Raw genomic sequence first — 20,742 nt, forward strand, 5'->3', positions numbered from 1 at the left:
GTGCGAATTTACAGGAAATACATTTTCTCGATTTTTACATTAACACAGACAGCACTGACAGGGGAATCCCTCCTGCGAGCAATTGTCTGCTCCGGCAGGGGAAATCCATCCATTGGATCCATCCATCAATCCTGCTCCATTAGGGGAGCAGGGGCACCTATTTTTTTTAAAAAGGGGTGGGCTCGAAACACAGAGCACTGGTTTGTTTGCTGCCCCCCCAAAATAACTGTTAGCAACTTGTAATCATTCAGAACTATCACTCTTCCGCTTAAAGTGTTAGTAAATGCTCTTCTTAACCACTTGGGATCCGCGCTATTGCCAAATGATGGCATTAGCGCGGACCTACTTTTCCGGGACTACGTCTATTGACGTCGTCCCGTGTACGAGCGGCCTGCGCGTCCCCTGAGGGGCGCGCGCGGCGCGCTCTGTGATCGGCGAGTCCATGAGACTCGCCTGATCACCGATCCGTGCAAGGGGTCGATCCCGACCCCTTATCACGTGATCAGCTGTCAGCCAATGACAGCTGATCATGTGATAGAACGGAGCTGGTAATCGGCTATTATTCCTCCTCGCGCTGACAGCGCGAGGAGAAAAAAAAAAAGCCGATCACCGGCGGCCAGCAATACAAGCGACCACCTGCCCCCTGCCAGTGCCCACCTGCCGCCTGCAGTGCCATCCTGAATAAAAGTAAGTGCCCCCCGTCAGTGCCACCCAGCAGTGCCCATAGTGCCCACAGTGCCACCCACAGTGCCACCCACAGTGCCACCCAGCAGTGCCACCCACAGTGCCCACAATCTGCCTCAAAGGTGCTGCACCCCAGTGCCGCCCATCAGTGCCCAGCAGTGCCGCCCATCAGTGCCCAGCAGTGCCGCCCATCAGTGCCCAGCAGTGCCACCTATCAGAGCCACCTATCAGTGCCCATCAGTCCCATCTATCAGTGGTACCTATCAGTGCCCATCCGTGCCACCCATCCATGCCACTTATCCGTGCCACCCATCCGTGCCATCTTATCTGTGCCCATCTTTGCCCATCAGTGCCGCCTTATCTGTGCCCATCGGTGCCGCCTTATCTGTGCCTATTAGTGCCGCCTTAACTATGCCTATCAGTGCCCACCAGTGCAGCCTATCAGTGCCCACCAATGCAGCCTATCAGTGCCCACCAATGCAGCCCATCAGTGCCCACCAATGCAGCCTATCAGTGCCGCCTAATCAGCGCACTTCAATGAAGGAGAAAAATTACCCGTTTGCAAAATTTTATAACAAACTATTAAAACATGATTTTTTTTTATTTATTTTTTTGCATCTTTTTTTGTTTGTTTAGCAAAAAATAAAACTCCGAGCTGTAACTAAATACCACCAAAAGAAAGCTCTATTTGTGGGAAAAAAAGATAAAAATTTCATTTGGGTACAGTGTTGTATGACCGCGCAATTGTCATTCAAAATGCATCAGCGCTGAAAGCTGAAAATTGGTCTGGGACTGAGGGGGGTTTAAGTGCCCAGTAAGCAAGTGGTAAAAAAACAAAACAAAAAAAATGTTGTACTTTTCTGTGCAATGGAATTTCACAGAACGCCCCCAAACCACCTCTTTTTGTATCCCCTGCCAGTGTTCCTGGCTCCTTCCTTCCGGGGGTGCCCCCATAGGAAGCTGCTTTCTATGAGGACACTCATGTGGGCTTGCTCCCGAGCCTCGCTGTCTGCGTTTATTGATACAGACTAAATAAAAAAAAATATTGATGGTGGGCTCAACTTTTGATCACTACATATGTGCAAAAAAAATTAATATTTTATGTGCTGGTACTAATACAATTCATAATAAATAAACCAAAAATGTGCATCACAGTGAAATCACGCTATTGCAAATAAATATTTAAATGTATGAATGTGTCTGTGTGAATTCCTTTTATCACAATGACTTCTTATTCAAGCAATCAATACATTAAGTGTTTATATGCTTCCAAATTAACTGTTCATACATCCATATTATCATTACTGTGCATTTGGGAGGGTCCTATCACCTTTCATATCATGCTCTCCCCTTCCACTGTGAACCTGCATAAATATCAAGTGAAAAGCACTTTCCCTTTTTAGGGTTCTGTCATATGCGACAATGGTGATGGTAACCCAGGTAACCTCCACTCAGATACACTTATATAAACTGGTAACAGGTGGTCTGTATTTTCAATGTGCATGGCCCTTTAAGGCATCAGATCCCTCCTCCTCTCCTCTGCAATGAAACTCAGCCAGCAAGGGAACTCCTCATAGTGTAGCAAGTTAAAACCTTATCATTTTGCTCTTACAATGTTGCAGAAAAAAACAGGCATATACAGAGTATAAAACTGACATCCAGGTATAGGAACTGCGTCACATTTTGGCAATTACTTTATTCTCCTCCACCCTACACGTGTCGTCATAATACTACGTGACTTCCTCCGGGGCTACATGCCTAAAAGGGAAAGCACGTTTGACCTGATATTTATGCTGGTCCACAGTGGAAGATAAAAGCATGATCTGAAAGCTGGTGGTACCATCTCAAATGCACAATGGAGGAAATATGAATATATGAACATTTAATTTGGAGTACACTTTTCTTGGAGTACATCATAGGACACAGAGTCTCAAGTAATTACTTGGTGGGTTATAGGCCTACCTTCAGGTGTTGACACTGGTATAACCAATACAGGAAGTTGACTCCCCTATATAACCCCTCCTCCTTCCAGGAGCACTCAGTTTTTGTAGCCAAGCAATATAAGTAATATACTCTCACCCCATAAAACAGAGGGGCGGGAGCTCTGTGTCCTATGATGTACTCCAAGAAAAGGATTTTACAATTAAGCTGTTTTAAAAATCCTATTTTCTTTATCGTACATCATAGGACACAGAGTTTCAAGTAATTACTTGGTGGGATGTCCCATAGCAATGCTACTTGAGGGGAGGGAGACACAACCGTAGGGTAACCCCCAGACCTAAGGACTTATACTGCTGCCTGCAGCACACTGCGCCCGAAGGCGATATCCTCATTCCATCTTACATGCACTTGATAAAATTTTGCAAATGTATGTACTGAAGGCCAAGTCACGGCCTTGCAGATTTCAGACCTGGAGGCCTGGTGACGCACTGCCCAAGAAGCACCAACCGCTCTGGTAGAGTGCACCTTAGCTTGAAAAGAGGGAATCTTTCCCTTTAAATCATAAGTTTGAATTATAACTTGCCAAATGCACTTAGCGACAGTGGATTTTGACGCTGCCTGTCCCTTCTTAGGACCCTCTGGCAGAAGAAATAAGACATCAGTCTTACGAATCGGAGCAGTTTTCTTAAATACATTTTCGCTGCTCTCACTACATCAAGACAATGTAGTGATCTTTCTTCCCTGGAACAAGGTCTTGGGAAAAAAAAACTGGCAGGACAATATCTTCCTTCAGATGAAAGCCTGAAACCACTTTTGGCAAAAAACCTGGACGAGGGCGTAACACCACTCTGTCCTCATGAATAATAAATATAATCAAATATGACTCCTTACAACAAAGAGCAGCCAATTCTGAAATCCTCCTTGCTGAGGATATAGCAAACGAAAGTATCAGCTTCCTAGTCAGAAGGACTAAGGGAATATGCTGCAACGGTTCGAATGGCTGTTTTTGTAACACTGACAAAACTAAATTTAAGTCCCAAGGGCTTAACAGTGATTTAACTGGCGGATTAATCCGCAGCACTCCTTGCAAGACCCCCGAAGTCGGAAGAAGAGGGCGGCGGTGAAGAAGAAAGCCGGGCTCCTCCGCTAGTAAAAGAGCTAGCAGAAGATAACGGAGGAGTCCGGCGAAAAGACCTACGAAGACGGACAGAAGACCCCCGGAGCTGTGCAATAAACTATTTTACCCCTTGTGTGTTGTGTTTTTTTTTTACTTTTTTTTTACAGGTGAATGGGCAGGGGTACATTGTGCCCCATACTCATTCATATAGGGTGGGGGGCCGGTATCCAGGGGCCCCCTTATTAAAGGGGGCTCCGGGATTCTGATAAGCCCCTCGCCCGCAGACCCCGACAACCAACGGCCAGGGTTGTCGGGAAGAGGCCCTTGTCCTCATCAACATGAGGACAAGGTGCTTTGGGGTTGGGGGACCGCGCAGCCCCCCCTTCCCCAAGGCACCCCCCCATGTTGAGGGCACGCTGCCTGGTACGGCTCAGGAGGGGGGGGGGCGCTCGCTCGTCCCCACCCCCTTTACTGGCCGGCTGGGTAGCGTGCTCGGACAAGGGTCTAATGTGGACCTAGGGGGGACCCCCACGCCAATTTTTCAGCATAGGGGTTCCCTTTTAAATCCATACCAGGTGAGGGGGCCAGCGACGCCTCCTTCACTAGCCCCAGCTACCTGGAGACGCGCTCAAAATGAGCGGACTTTCCTCCGCTTGTGTGGGCGAGTCCGTTCATTTCAAAAGTACGGCGGATAGTCCGGCGGACTTAGTACGCCGTATTAGTCCGCTGAAAAAGTGCCGTGTGTGGGCAAGTAGCTCGTTCGGAAAGTCCGGCGGGAAGTTCACCAGACTAAGTCCGCCGGATAGTCTGCTACGTGTGTACGTGGCATTTGAAATAAAAATTGATAAGGCTGAGACTTGGCCCTTAATAGTACTCAGGGCCAACTTCATCTCTACGCTTAATTGTAGAAAGGTAAGAATTCTGCCTATGATATATCTCTGAGGGTACCAACCCTTGGACTCACACCCGGAAACATAAGCTTTCCAGGCTCTATAATATATAGCTCTAGAAGCTGGCTTCCTAGCATTAATCAAAGTAGAGATAACTGACCTGGAAAGCCCACGTTTATTCAGAATGTGGGTCTCAATAGCCAAGCCGTTAAATTTAGCGTTCGTAAAGTAGGATGGAATATCGGCCCCTGAGATAGCAGGTCTGGCCTTAGTGGGAAGAGCCCTGGACCCTCCACTGCCATCCTTATGATCTCTGCGTACCATGACCTTCTGGGCCATGCTGGTGTTACCAGTATTACCGATTTTCTTTCCAGCTTGATCCTGCAAAGAACTTGAGGTAGCAACTGAATTCAGGGAAAAGTGCATAGATCAGTAAAAACTGATCCCACGGGGTCGCCAATGCATCTGTTCCGTATGCGAGTGGGTCCCCTGTCCTGGATGCAAAGTTGACATTCGGAGTCCCCCATCTTTGGCAAACAGCCTGAAACACCTTGGGGTGAAGAGACCATTCTCCTGGGAATAACTGCCGGCGACTTAGATAGTCCACCTGACAATTCTCTACTCCCGGAATGAAAACAGCCGATAGGCATGGGACATTCTCTTCTGTCCAAGTTAGAATCTCGTTCACCTCTCTCTGAGCTGAGAGACTCTTGGTGACCCCTTGTGATTGATATATATGCCCCAGCCGTGGCATTGTCGGACTGGATCCTGGCAGGACAATTCTTTAACCTGGAGGTCCAGGTTTCTAGAGCCAGATACACTGCCGGAATCTCTAGGATGTGGATGGGCAGGGCTCCTACTCCCCAGCCTGAAAGGCTGGCATCTGTCGTTACTACCTTCCAGATAATTGATCTGAAGGACTATCCCTTCAGCAGGTTCCAAGATAGTAACCACCAACTGAGGCTTTGGGACACTCATGGGGACAGCCACATGGGCAAGTCCAAAGCTTGAATCGTTTTGTTACAAGCAGACAGAATACTGCTTTCATTTTCTAATGGAAGCTACCATCTTCCCTAACAACCTCATGCAAAGGCGAATTGAAGGATTTCTCTTCGACCTGATCATCCTCACTAGCTCCTGTATGGAGCTGATCCTTGTGGGAGGCAAGAACACCCCTTTTCTGGGCTGTGTCTATGATCAGGCCCAGATACTCCAGCCTTCTTAGTGGCTTTAAGGAGGATTTCTTTAGGTTGAGAATCCAACCCAAACCTTCCAGGTAACTGCTTGTGATGGCTACACCTTGCTTCAAGCAAGCCACTGACTGGTCTATTAACAATAGATCGTCTAAGTAAGCCAAGACAGTTATGCCCTGTGTCCTTAACCTGACTAGAGGTGGGGCTAATACCTTAGTGAATACCCGAGATGCTGTAGCAAGCCTGAAGGGCAAGGCTATTAACTGAAAATGCTTCTGTTCTACTTAGAACCGCAGAAACCTCTGGTGAGGAGGAAATATATGGACAAGCGGCTATGCATCTCTGATGTCGATGGACGCCAGAAGTTTTTCTCCTTGCAGGATGGAAACGACTGACTTGATTGACTCCATGCAAATGGAGCGGATTTTCAGGGACCAATTTAGATTACGTAGATCTAGACTTGGTCTGATATCCCCATTTGGCTTTGGCACCTTAATAAGGTTTGAGTAAAACCTTAAACCTTGCTCTTGTTTGGGAATCTGTCTGATCACCCCTTGAGCCAATAATCGGTCTAATGCTTGCAACAGGGATTGCCTTTTCCCTGGATCCTTGGGAACGTTTGATCTCAGAAAACGAGATGGTGGAAACTCTCAAAGCTCTAGCTTGTATCCTAGAGACACTGTGGAGAGAGTCCATTTTTCCTGAATCTCCCTTTGCCAGACTTCTGAGTAAATCAGAAGTCTTCCCCCCACCTTGGTGAGGGGAGATGCCTCTTCATAAGGAGGTCTTGTATTCTGCTTTGCAGACTTGTAGCCCCAGGTCTTCCTTTATGCCTGGTCTGATGGCAGAGGCCGAACAGTTTAAATGAAAGACGCTTATATTTTCTTTTGACTGGCAGAAGAGTATTATTTTTGCTGTAAATTGTTTGAATGTATTTATCCAAACTATTGTCAAATAATCGTTGTCCCTTAAAGGGGAAACTAGTTAGAAGGTTCTTACAAGGCGTCTCAGCTGACCAACCCTTTAACCAAAGGGTCCTTTGCATATGTACATGTACAAAACGCAAGGCGTGATGCCTGGTGAATAGAATCCTTCATAGCATCTACAGCAAAGCATAATGCTTTAGGTAGCTTGGCCAGTTCCTGTGCTTGTTGTGCAGGGAGATCACCTGAAAGCATATGTGAACTGGTCCTTTAAGGACTGACAGATGCCTATAGCTGCAATTGCAGGCTGAGCAACAGTACCTGCTAAGAAAAAAAGGATTTTAACAGACCTTCCAACTTCTTATCTGTTGGATCTTTAAGCATAAGCGCACTGTCCACTGGGTTTTTTTTCACATTGGAATTTGCGGCGTCAACTGCTTGAACTTTCCATCTTTTAGTGAATCTTTCTTCCATAGGATAGAGCTTTGCGATTCTCTTTGGAAGGGAAAAAAATGCTTATCCGGATGATCCCATTCGGTATAAATAAGCTCTTTTAGTAATGCGTGGACGGGAAACGCATTCAAAGGCTTTAAAGGCTTCAAAGAACCCAAGGAAGAGACTGGCCCTTCAGCTAACTCTGTTAGGGGTAGCATGCAAGTAGAGCGAACCATCTTTGCAAGCCTCTGTACTTCAGATTGTGAAGTAGGGATGCTTGGGAACTTCAAGTATTGTTTCCTCCGCAGAGAAATAATCGCATGTCTTTCCTCCCGATCATCTGAGGGCAATACCCCATCCTGTCCCCATAATTCTCTTGGGCCCTCCACTGACTTTAAAGAGTCTAAGGTGGGGAGGGGGATCTACACTGGATGGAGGATGCGATTAAAGCCGCTAATCTTCCTTCTAAGCCTTGCAAAGCAGAGGAAAATGCATCTTCAGTCACCTCTACAGGGGCTGAAGTTTGTGAAGCAGTTGCACCACCGCTAGCTTCCAATGACTCACCCTGACTTGCCATGCCTGATCTCTCCGAAGAGGAAGACAGTATGGAGGCATAACTGGGATTCCCAGTCCCTGGGGGGTGACACCTTAGGTACCTTTACGGTAGGTCTGGAAGACATAGTGCAAAGCACAAGCAGAGGTGCACACAAAATAACAGTTCTTTCTGTCTGGAAATGCCTGTTTACACCCTTACATGCCCAGTGCTCTGGTGTCTCTTAATGTGACAGACTGCCTCTCTTCAGTTAAAAAGTCTTTCTGAAATGAGAGTGTCTGTGATATAAAGCCTCAGGTGGAACCTGATTGGCATCCTCAGCGCTTCCCCTCAGCTATGCGGCGAGCGCTGTGTGTGTGTGTGGATGTTACATCCATACACAGCGCCACGTGGCCTTGCGGACTCTGGCCCTGCTAGGGACCCGGATGGCTTACACAAAGTAAGGTGAACGTACTATACACCTCTACAAGGGGGAAGGGGAAGAGGGGAAGGGGAGGGGAAGAGGGGAAGGGGAGGGGGGTTCTGCCTGCAGATTTATAGTTTTTTTAAAACCACAGAAGCATAGGGTGTTTCCCAATGTTACTAGGTGGAAGTGCTGGGTTGTAATTAAACCATGCAGCTAAAGCAGCTGTATCAACCAATCACCCACCGCCCATATAGAAGTTTATACACATCTCTGTATTAGCAACTGCCGTTTTTTTTAACCAAATCCCACAAGATCTATAGTAAGAACCCCCTCTGCCGCTGGGACCACACATGTTCTGAGACAGAGCTGCACTAAGACACATCATAGGTAGTATAAGTTACTCATTATAGAGGGGACATTTATAAGGCATATAAGGTATATTGAAGGAAAAAGCAAAGCTTCTTCCCCTAGCTTGTCCTCGCTGCAGGATAGTGCTGATTTAACAGACAGATCCAACTTTCACCCATCACGGCGGGCTGCGTTTAAACACGCTCAAAGACTGGGGCCCTTTTAAAAGGGGTTCCGCTCCTTTGGGCCTTGTATAGCACCCTCGGGACAACTTTAGGAAATGTAGCAAGACCAAAAAGCATCCTGGTTCCTAGGGTCCAGCTCTCAAAGAGAAGCATTACAGGCAAAACCTCGTTCTTGCATCAAGGTCCAGGTACCATCCTATGGCCTCAGTGGCGAGGATGGATCTGATTGCGGAGGTTTCTTTAAATCCAGCATGAATCCCTCCTGGAGCTCCGCAGAGCACATCTTCACTCGTGACCAACACCTTAGACACTGGCGAAAAAACCGAGTGCTCCTGGAAGGAGGAGGGGTTATATAACTTCCTGTATTGGTTATACCAGTGTCAACACCTGAAGGCAGGCCTATAACCCACCAAGTAATTACTTGAGACTCTGTGTCCTATGATGTACGATAAAGAAAAAAAAAAATATTTTATTTTTTAACAATATAGTGAACAAAAGGTTTAGGCTAGTGATGGCGAACCCATGGCATGCGTGCCGCTGCTGGCACGCCGAGCCCTCTCTGTGGGCACGCCATGAAAGGAGAGCCATTAAATGAGAAAAGCACACAGTGAAAACATAATCGTCCGCACCGCAAACTACATCTCCCACAGTTCTGTAGGCGAGTGGGCGTGACAAAGTATAAGTTCCCGGGGGTCACGTGCACACACTAATCCAATCATAGAGGCTGTCTCATCCACACCACACCCACCATCAATCAAATCAGCGGTGACGTGCTGGGCGTGACTGGGAGAACATGCGGCTGGGATCAGAGAAGACTTGCAGGAGGGAATGAGCTGTCGGAGAGACTGGAGACAGGTAAGATCAATGTGGATTGGATCCATTATTTCCCTGCATCTAAACATCTCTAAAGTAAGCCTTTCAATGTTAAAGTTTATTGCTTGTTTAATGGCATGTAACGATCTACAAAAAACAAATACAAACCAACTCACGGCAATGCTGACATTGTGCTCTGTACAGTTACAGATTTTACTAAATTTTGCAAAATAAAGGTGTTAATTCGGTGAGTGCATGTGTCAGGTAGGTGAGTGTATGTGTCGGTTAGGTGAGTGTAATGGTCAGGTAGGTGAGTGCATGTGTCAGGTAGGTGAGTGTATGTGTCGGTTAGGTGAGTGTAATGGTCAGGTAGGTGGGTGCAATGGTCAGGTAGGCGAGTGCAATGGTCAGGTAGGCGAGTGCATGTGTCAGGTAGGCGAGTGCATGTGTCAGGGAGGTGAGTGCATGTGTCAGGGAGGTGAGTGTAATGGTCAGGCAGATGAGTGCAATGGTCAGGTAGGTGAGTGCTATGGTCAGTAAGGTGAATGCATGTGTCAGGTAAGTGAGTGCATGTGTCAGGTAGGTGAATGTATGTGTCAGGTAGGTGAGTGTAAGGGTCAGATAGGTGAGTGCATGTGTCAGGTAGGTGAGTGCATGGTGTCAGGCAGGTGAGTGCAATGGTCAGGCAGGTGAGTGCAATGGTCAGTTAGGTGAATGTATGTGTCAGGTAGGCAAATGCAATGGTCAGGTAGGTGAGTGCATGTGTCAGGTGAGTGCATGTGTCAGGTAGGTGAATGTATGTCTCAAGTAGATGAGTGCAATGGTCAGGTAGATGAGTGCATGTGTCAGGTAGGTGAGTGCATGGTGTCAGGGAGGTGAATGTAATGGTCAGGCAGGTGAGTGCTATGGTCAGTTAGGTGAATGTATGTGTCAGGTAGGCAAATGCAATGGACAGGTAGGTGAGTGCATGTGTCAGGTGAGTGCATGTGTCAGGTAGGTGAATGTATGTGTTGGGTAGGTGAGTGTAATGGTCAGGTAGGTGAGTGCAATGGTCAGGTAGATGAGTGCATGTGTCAGGTAGGTGAGTGCATGGTGCCAGGGAGGTGAATGTAATGGTCAGGCAGGTGAGTGCAATGGTCAGGCAGGTGAGTGCAATGGTCAGGTAGGTGAGTGCTATGGTCAGGTAGGTGAGTGCTATGGCCAGGTAGGTGAGTGCTATGGTCAGTTAGGTGAATGTATGTGTCAGGTAGGCAAATGCAATGGTCAGGTAGGTGAGTGCATGTGTCAGGTGAGTGCATGTGTCAGGTAGGTGAATGTTTGTGTCAGGTAGGTGGGTGTAATGGTCAGGTAGGTGAGTGCAATGGTCAGGTAGGTGAGTGCAATGGTCAGGTAGGTGAATGTAATGGTCAGGTAGGTGAGTGCAATGGTCAGGTAGGTGAGTGTAATGGTCAGGCAGCTGAGTGTAATGGTCAGGTAGGTGAGTGCTATGGTCAGGTAGGTGAGTGCTATGGTCAGTAAGGTGAATGCATGTGTCAGGCAGGCAAGTGCAATGGTCAGGGTAGGGGAGTGCATGTGTCAGGTAGGTGAGTGCATGTGTCAGGTAGGTGACTGTAATGGTCAGGCAGGTGAGTGTAACGGTCAGGCAGGTGAGTGCAATGGTCAAGTAGGTGAATGCATGTGTCAGGTAGGTGAGTGCAATGATCAGGTAGGTGAGTGCATCTGTCAGGTAGGCGAATGTATGTGTCGGGTAGGTGAGTGTAATGGTCAGATAGGTGAGTGCAGGTGTCAGGTAGGCAAGTGCATGTGTCAGGTAGGTGACTGAGTGCAATGGTCAGGTAGGTGAGTGCAGTTGTCAGGTAGGTGAGTGTAATGGTCAGATAGGTGAGTGTAATGGTCAGGTAGGTGAGTGCATGTGTCAGGTAGGTGAGTGTAATAGTCAGGTAGGTCAGTGCATTCTGAGCACAATGCATTGCGGATCCCTGCATTCTGAGCGAATCTGCTAGAATCGTAGGTTTTTGGTCCCTTAGGATTCATTCAGAGGGAAGATCAGTCCCATTCTCTGTACAGAGCCGCTGGCAGGTTTAATTCTGTGTTGGCACTTTGAAAGAAATAAGTTGGTTTTGCGATGCGGTTTGGGCACTCGGGCTCAAAAAGGCTCGCCATCACTGGTTTAGGCTATCAATTGTGGGAAAACAATAGATGGTTGCATCAACCTGTTATTATTGTTATTGATTTACTGCACACTGGTTGTTTTGCAACACGGCAGTGACAGCAATCATTTATTGACACAGACAGCAGGCTGAGCCCCACCCCCCACTCCCTCAACACTATCTTTGATTGACAGCAATGGGAGCCAATGGCTTCCACTGCCACAGCAAAGCCTGTGAGACCTGGAAGTGAGGGGAGACGAGCTGCAGACCAAATAAGGGCTCAGGTAAGTGGAAGGGGAAGATATTAATGCCTAAATATTTTTGAAACGAATGCATTAAGGTAAAAAACGTTTAGGCTTTATAACTATTTTAAGACTTAGCACATACATAGTTTTTGTTGACCTGAAGATTGAGGAAGGAATATACATTTATTTATGAACTAATTCCTAGCGTGTGGAACCAGTCTCCCCATGTTTTTCAGTTCCCTCTAACTACATAGACTTCCCAAATGCTGTGTTCAGGTTTGCGTTCCTTGTTCTTCTTTCCATTCCTTTAATGGTCCACAATTTTTCCTCTGTCTGCATTAACTGTTTTTCTGTTTATCACCTGTCAAAAACAGGAGTGCTTGGTAAAAAGCTTTGCACCTTTTTTTCTGGGTCATGGGCGGTGTAAAAAGTTGTAGTATTGTTTTGCCAATGGGGAAAGATTATCATCCCACCAAGAGGAGATTGGTTCACACACGTGCCTAAATGAGCACTTAAAGCAAAGTGGGCACACATCGCTGTACAATTTCCTTTATAGAATGTGAAGACCTAACTAAACAGACCATTCAGTTTTAAACCTAGAAAATAGGGCTCTAGCACTACATAGTCGTTGTTTAATGAGATTGTATATTTTACACATAAAAACAGTTATCATATATGACTTATAAAGCAAGATTTTTATTTTCTAAATAAAGGTATATTTATTCTTTGAATAATAATAATATTCATATTTCTTCTTTGCATTTATGCACGTTATATACAGTATATATTTTTTGAATAAAATACATACCTTGTTTTTTGTACTGGTGGTTTACTTTTCTCCAAGATCAGTTCAGCATCATCATACAGGTCATCTAAAAAAGAAAAAGGAAACAAAGACGTTAAATGATATATTTCGTAAAGTTGATTGACAGTGTATTCAGAAATGATTACATTTTAGAGCAGTGCTTCCTAAAGTGGGTGATACCTCCCCCTGGGGATGCTGGAACAATCCAGGGGGGAGGTGTAGGTGCAATTGGGGGGCATTGAAAAAAAATAAAGAGGGTGGTGGAAGCATAAAGAAAGAAGAAAGAAATGTTGAAAAAACATTTGTGCATGTTTCATCTGTTGTGTAGCATAGGAGTTGATTTACTACAACTGGAGAGTGTAAAATCTGGTGCAGCTGTGCATGGCAGCCAATAAGCTTCTAAATTCAGCTTGTTCAATTAAAGTGGTTCTGCACCTAAAAAAAAAAATATTAAAAGCCAGCAGCTACTAATATTGCAGCTGCTGACTTTTAATAAAATCACACACACAGGGGCGGGGCGTTTGCGGGGGTCTGCAGCGGTCTGCCCGGAAGTGGGTGCAGATACCTGGATTATCCAGGTAACTGCACCCCCCTCCCCCCTGAAAGGTGCCGATTGTGGTCAGATTAGCGGAACTTCCCCTTTAGGGTGAAGAACCGCTTTAAGCTTTGACAAAAAAAACTTGTAAGCTGATTAGTTTCTACGCAGAGCTGCACCAGATTTTGCACTCTCCAGCTTTAGTAAATCAACCTCATCAAGTTAAAGTTGAAGTGATAACTTTATTTTCCAAATGTACGCACAAAATGCAATAACTGATCAGTGGTCAAGTCCAACAACAGGACTTAAAGCCCAACTCAAAAAAAATCCCTTGCAATGGGGTTGTGCCCACACTGCAACAGTTAGGTCCTCATTTTGTTCAGGGAAGAAGCGATACCCTAATGCCCCATACACACAATCAGACTTTCCGACAACAAAACTGTGGATTTTTGTTCGAAGGATGTTGGCTCCAACTTGCCTTGTGTACACACAGTCACACAAATGTTGGCCAGCAATTATGAACAAACGTAGTGACGTACAAGACGTACGTGATATCTCCATTACGAACACTAGTTTTACAAAACCAAGCACTTCTGGCTCGTACGAGCATGTTTGGACTTTTTTCCGATGGACTTGTGTACACACAATCGGAAAGTCCGACAAACACTTGTTGGCGGAAAATTTGAGAACCTGCTAGCCAACGTTTGTTGGTGGAAAGTTCAACAACAAATGTCTGATGGAGCATACACATGGTTTTCAACATTTTTTACAAATAAATGTCAAGTGTGGCGTGCATTTGTATTTAGCCCCCTTACTCTGATACCCCTCTAAAATCTAGTGGAACCAATTACCTTCAGAAGTCACCTAATTAGTAAATAGAGTCCACCTGAGTGTAATTTAATTGCAGTTAAAATACAGCTGTTCTGTGAAGCTCTCAGAGGTTTGTTAGAGAACCTTAGTGAACAAACAGCATCACTAAGGCCAGGGAACACACCAGACAGGTCAGGGATAAAGTTGTGGAGAAGTTTAAAGCAGGGTTAGGTTATAAAAAAATATCCCAAGCTTGAACATCTCATGGTGCACTGTTGAATCCATCATCCGAAAATGGAAAGAGTATGGCACAACTACAAACCTAATAAGACATGGCCGCCCACCTAAATTGACAGGCTGGGCAAGGAGAGCATTAAATCAGAGAAGCAGCCAAGAGGCCCATGGTTGGAGGAGTTGCAGAGATCCACAGCTCAGGTGGGAGAATCTCTCCACAGGACAAGTATTAGTTATTCCCTCCACAAATCTGACCTTTATGGAAGAGTGGAAAGAAGAAAGCCATTGTTGAAAGAAAGCCATAAGAAGTCTTGTTCGCAGTTTGCGAGAAGCCATGTGGGGGACACAACAAACATGTGGAAGAAGGTGCTCTGGTCAGATGAGACCAAAATTGAACTTTTTGGCCTAAAAGCAAAACGCTATGTGTGGCATTAAACTAAGACCCCTTTTACACTGAGGCTTTTTTCAGGCGCTAAAGGGCTAAAAATAGCACATGTAAAGTGCCTGAAATATGCCTCCCCTGCAGCCCCAGTGCAAAAGTCAGAATGCTTTCACACTGGAGCGGTGTGCTTGCAGGACTTTAGAAAAAGTCCTGCAAGCAGCATCTGTGGAGTGGTTTAGGAGCGGTGTATACACGCGCCTCCACTGCCCTTGGCCATTGAAATTAATGGGCAGCGCTGCCAAAGTGCCTGCAGCTGCGTTTTTTGGGTGCAGTTAACCCCTTTTTTTGGCTGCTAGTGGGGGGTTAAAAGTGCCCCTCTAGTGGCCAAAAAGATCCGCTAAAATGACAGTTAAAACAACAGTAAAGCGCAGCTAAAACTAGCGGTGCTTTACCGCTAACACGGCCCACTGGCAGTGTGAAAGAGGTCTAACACTGCACATCACCCTGAACACACCATCCCCACCATGAAATATGGTGGTGGTAGCCTCATGTTGTGGGGATGCTTTTCTTCAGCAGGGACAGGGAAGTTGGTCATAGTTAATGGGAAGATGGATGGAGCCAAATACAGGGCAATCTTAAGCCCCATACACACTATCAGTTTTTCTGCTGAGTTTTTCCTTCAGATTTACCAAAACCATATAATATGAGGTCAAATCTTAGGAGTTTCAATTTGGATGCAATGAGGCAGGCCCTTGCATTACATGGTTTTGGTAAACCTGAAGGAAAAACTCAGCAGAAAAAAGACTTGAGACTGGGGTGGAGGTTCACCTTCCAGCAGGACAACGACCCTATACATTCAATGGAATGGTTTAGATCAAAGCATATTCATGTGTGAGAATGGCCCAGTCAAAGACTAGACCTAAATCCAATTGAGAATCTGTGGCAAGACTTGAGAATTGCTGTTTGCAGATGCTCTCCATACAATCTGACAGAGCTTGAGCTATTTTGCAAAGAAGAATGGGTAAAAATGTCACTCTCTAGATGTGCAAAGCTGGTAGAGACATCCCAAGAAAAACTGCAACTGTAATTGCAGTGAAAGGTAGTTCTACAAAGTATTGACTGAATGGTTGAATACAAATGCATGACACATTTGTAATGTTGAAAACCATTTATCATTTTCCTTCCACTTGACAATTAAGTGTCACTTAGTGTTGCTCTAGCACATAAAATCCCAACAAAATACATTTATGTTTTAGATTGTAACATGACAAAATGTGGAAAATTTCAAGGGGTATGAATACTTTTTCAAGGCACTGTATGTGCCACTTTGTGTTGGTCTATCACATAAAATCTCAATAAAATACATTTACATTTTGGTTGTAACATGACAATATGTGGAAAATTTCAACAGGGATGAATCATTTTTCAAGGCACTGTATGTGAGTAATGACTTTTTTACAATTACACAGTTACATAGTAGGTGAGGTTTAAAAAAGACAAGTTCATCAAGTCCAACCTAATTGTGTGATTATATGTCAGTATTACCTTGTATATCTCTGTATGTTGCAGTCGTTCAGGTGCTTATCTACTAGTTTCTTGAAACTATCGATGCTGAGAGCACTGCTTGTGGAAGGGAATTCCACATCCTTGCCACACTTACGGTAAAAAAAACTCTACGTAGTTTAAGGTTAAACCTCTTTTCTTCTAATTTTAAGTGGCGACGTGTCTTGTTTTATCCCTATTGTTGGGTCACCAGTACGGTATTTATAATTTGAAATCATATCCCCTCTAAAGCGTCTCTTCTCCAGAGAGAATAAGTTCAGTGCTCGCCACCTTTCCTCATAACAAATATCCTCCAGATCCTTTATTAGCTTTGTTGCCCTTCTTTGTACTCGCTCCATTTCCAGTACATCCTTCCTGAGAGGTCTTGTAGAGAGGGAGAATTATCATTTTATCTCTGGAGTTGATCCCCTTTTTAATGCATGCTAATATTCTGTTTACTTTGTTAGCAGCAGCTTGGCATTGCATGCCATTGTTGAGCCTATCATCCACTAGGACCCTCAGGTCCTTTTCCATCCTAGAGTCCCCCAAAGGTTTTCCCTCCAGTGTATCGATTGCATTTATATTTTTGCCACCCAAATGCTTTATTTTACATTTTTCTACATTAAACCTCATTTGCCATGTAGTTGCCCACCCCATACAATACTATAAATAGGCGACATGTCAGAGAACGGGGATACATATCTACAATATATAGACACCTCTATGAAATAGACCTTCCTAACAAATCGACAGATATAATCCGTTGGGAAACTGATGTTGACCAGGTATTCTCTACAGAGGACTGGTCGGGCATGTTGAGCAACATGCATAAATGCTCCCGCTCCATGGCTGTTAAAGAGACTGTAGTTAAACTACACATGAGGTGGTACACAGTCCACAAATTTTACCCTGGAGTCCCAGCCACTTGCTTTGGGGGCTGCCAGGTCTCGGGTTCCTTATTCCATTCCATTTGGAGTAGCCCACAGCTGAAACACATATGGTCTCAGGCAGCCACCAAGGTAGCATAGATATCAGGTACCATGGTCACACTGACAGCCCCAATGTGTTTGCTTTTGAGACCTATTCCAGATGTACCTCCCCCCACTTATAAATTGGTGAATACATTATTCTGTGCTTCTCCTGTGGGCCATAGCCCTGAATTGGCACTCCCTGATGGTTCTCTGGGCCCAGGTGCTCCAGAGAATGGAATCTATTAAACTAATAGAAAGGATCCATCACACTATAATGGACACATTGCATATCTACCATCATAAGTGGTCCGGATGGACTTCATACATTGCTACACTATAACTAACCACCGTATACACCACTTTTACCAATAGCCCCTCCAAATATCTTTGTGCAAAACCCATATAATTTCTGAAGTACAACATTGCCATAAAACCTGTATACAGAGTGTTTATAGTTGTTTTTATGTTTTGCTTTTTCTTTCTCCCTCTTTTGGTTTGTTGTTATTTTCCCTATTTTGAACAAGGGAAACACCTAATGTGACTCCAAAATGATAAATGGAGCCTTTACTTAATCTTGTTTCGTCACTTGGGTTGCATCCCTGCTTTTGCTATATGTCTTTCATATAACAGAACTGTATTGTATTTTTTTTCTCAATCCTCAAATAAAAAACATTTGTATTAAAAAAATTATATAGGCAACATGTATAAAAGCTAATTTAGATTGTTTCTGAATGGTGTGACAAACAATTAACAATGGTGCAAGTGCCATCAGTATTTAAATTTTAACTCCATACCTTTGGTCTTAATGGATTACAGATTACATAAAAAGCAAATAATAAACCACAAAATACTAAACAACGCAGGGAGGACGAACAGATCACACTTAAGCATAGGATAAAGAATTCCATAAATTTACAAAGTGGCTGGCAGAATATATTCCACTTCCTGTTAAAGTAGAGGCAAAAATAGAGCTGTACAACAGCAAGCAGTGAAAAGGAGGAAAAGGAATAGGGACTAAGGGGACTGGGAACTAATGGCCATAAGAGAATAGGGAGAAAGAGGATTTGAAGGAGGGAGGTAAAAGAAGCAAGAAGAAAAAGGGCAGTGACATCCCAGGGGTCACGTAAGCTATGGCTTTCAGCCAGGTCGATGATGCCCAAAAATGTCAATGTTCGAACAGTGAAGATTTGAAGGGATTGCCAGATTGTCATGTATTTTTGTACTCTATCTTGCAAGGTTGCCTTCACTTTGGCATGGTCCATGGCTTGAGTGACAAATGAAGGCTCTTCCAGACTCTGGTTATCATTTGTTTAGAAGCTGTGGCTATTGGAAGTAATAGCTGGAATTGCTCCTTGGATCATAACTCCAAACAACTGTGATAGAAGGTGGGAAATTTCAGACCCAAAAAGATTTAGAAATCGGGCAGGTCCCACCAAATATGTGCTCTCAGGCCCCCCGCCCCCCCCCCCCCCCCCCCGCAATCGCGGAAGAAAGTTTCAGGAGTCAGCAGTTAGGATGATCAGGTATATGTAGAAACACAGGGAAACTTGGACAAAACAATGTATAATGAAGTATATTTATTAACAGCAAGCAAAAAAAAAAAAATGTACACACCATGACAACTATGTAGACCAAGTTCATGCCTAATGAGATAGAAATTGATTAAATAATAAGTGCAACTACAGTCCTCTGGACTTGCCTCTCCTCATGCAATGCAATGTCTTTGAGCTCCCTAGTTGAGATAGCTTAGTTGTGAAGAAATATTTGGCAAAATTTATTATTCGCAGTCCTTCTCTTTTAGGACATAACAGGCTTGAGGGAGTAAGCCTAGGTCTAGCTGCACCCCAAATGTAACAAGAGGCCTGATGTTGCAGAAAATGTAGGAAATGCATAGAATACAGATATAATACAGGAATAATAATAGGAATAATAATCGGCAATGCTCTAAAAAGATATAAATATTTTTAGCAGCAGTGTCATTTTATCGCTGAAATCCCACCTACAAAGGATATGTGAAGGGGAGACTAGCTTGACGAACGGGAAGTCAATTGGGTCAGCATCCAAGGGTGGTTTACACTATAGAGAGCAGAGGGGTTGCTGGCAAGCTCTATTCCAATCCCAGGTGCTTCAAACTGTGGTCAGACCAGAGAAAACATTGCTAACACCGTTTGAAGCTCTGCCTCAGAAACAGCGACATTCAGTGCCTTAGATTTATTATGATGGACCTCTAGACCTGAGATCCAGCCAAAAGATTCATAAAGTTGGGGGTAGAGAGAAGTGGAGAGGTAAGAAATAGTAGGGACATTTTCTTCAAACATACAGAGTTTATATAGTTATATTGTTAGTCTGGCTGAAAAAACTCCATCTAGTTCAACCAATATGTTGGGTACCCACCACTTCAACTTTGTGGACATTTGGGCTTTTTTGGATAAGATATGCCAGGGGTTTCTATTGCCAAGATGGAAAAGGGGAAAAGGGGACAATCTCGCCTTGTCCTCCTGGCTATCGGAAAAATGTTCTGACCTGTTGCCTGCATACCTAAAATATGCCTGGGGATGATCATACAACAAGGAAACCCACTGTAAAAAGTTGGGACCAAAACCTCAGAAACATAATAAGTATTGCAGGTAAGGCCAGGAGACTGAAACAAATGCCTTATGTATATCTAAAGACAGTATATTAGTATGCAATGAGTATGAATCGCTTGAAGTAGTAAAGTGTCTATGGATATTCTCATGCACTTATATTTAAAAAAAACACCTGCTCCTTATGCACCAGTGAGTGTATAATCTGAATAAGTCTAAATATGAGTGCCTTTGCAATTAATGTAACAGCTCAAACTTTTTTTATTTTTTTGGATATAGTTATCAAAGGTTAGAACCCCATTTAGAATCTGTATGCAATTTGGTTCTCTGCTAGAGAGTTTTCCTCTGGCAAATGTGTGATAATTGCAATTTTATGCAAAGTTTGTTTTCATGCTAAGAAACAACAAATATTCACTCTTGGTAAAAATTTGAATAACCAAAACCTTCCTGCCTTAAAGGTTTGGTTAATGTTTTATTCTTGCACGTACACATCCGAATTCCATATTTGCAGACATGCTGTTCAATATTGTTTCTAGCAGGAATATTCAAACCATATTGCTTTGTTAGCTGGAATTTCAAAAAATTCTTAACTGAAAGACACATAAAAGTAGAAAGGTTTGTTGTTTGTCTCTACCACAAATAAAATATTTTAAAGAAGGGAGACTGTTTCGACACTACTCACCTAGATGACCTTTAACTAGGAAAACATTAAAATCAGATCAAATCAAAGGCCCGAGTCACCTGTATCCATATAAAGACTCCACGGGAACCATTTGGCTCAAAAAGCCTCCTTTCTATCTTATTGTTGAGCACTTATTTCCTACATCCTCATCAAAAAACACATCTCCACTATCCAGTGGCGGCTGGTGACGTTTTTGGATGGGGGGCGCCAGACCCCGCCCATCATGACCCCGCCCACCATTTTTGCCCCCCCCCCACTTCTCATAAACCACACCCCTTATGTACCTAATCCGTCCCCTGTATTCCACTTCCTT

At 44.3% G+C, this 20,742-nt stretch overlaps 1 protein-coding gene across 1 annotated transcript in view; it reads right to left on the reverse strand.

The window, feature by feature from the left end:
- The window catches only part of LOC143974426 (FYN-binding protein 1-like), a 449,689-nt gene that overhangs the window by 234,439 nt on the left and 194,508 nt on the right, over positions 1–20,742 (reverse strand). Inside the window, exon 5 of the mRNA XM_077475803.1 lies at positions 12,692–12,755. Coding sequence (XP_077331929.1) covers positions 12,692–12,755 — 64 coding nt within the window. The remainder of the gene's footprint in view (positions 1–12,691; positions 12,756–20,742) is intronic.

The sequence above is a fragment of the Lithobates pipiens genome, unplaced genomic scaffold (assembly GCF_037356315.1).
Source record: "Lithobates pipiens isolate NorthernLeopardFrog02 unplaced genomic scaffold, aLitPip1_a1.2 Scaffold_13, whole genome shotgun sequence".
In the NCBI taxonomy this organism is placed as follows: Eukaryota; Metazoa; Chordata; class Amphibia; order Anura; family Ranidae; genus Lithobates; species Lithobates pipiens.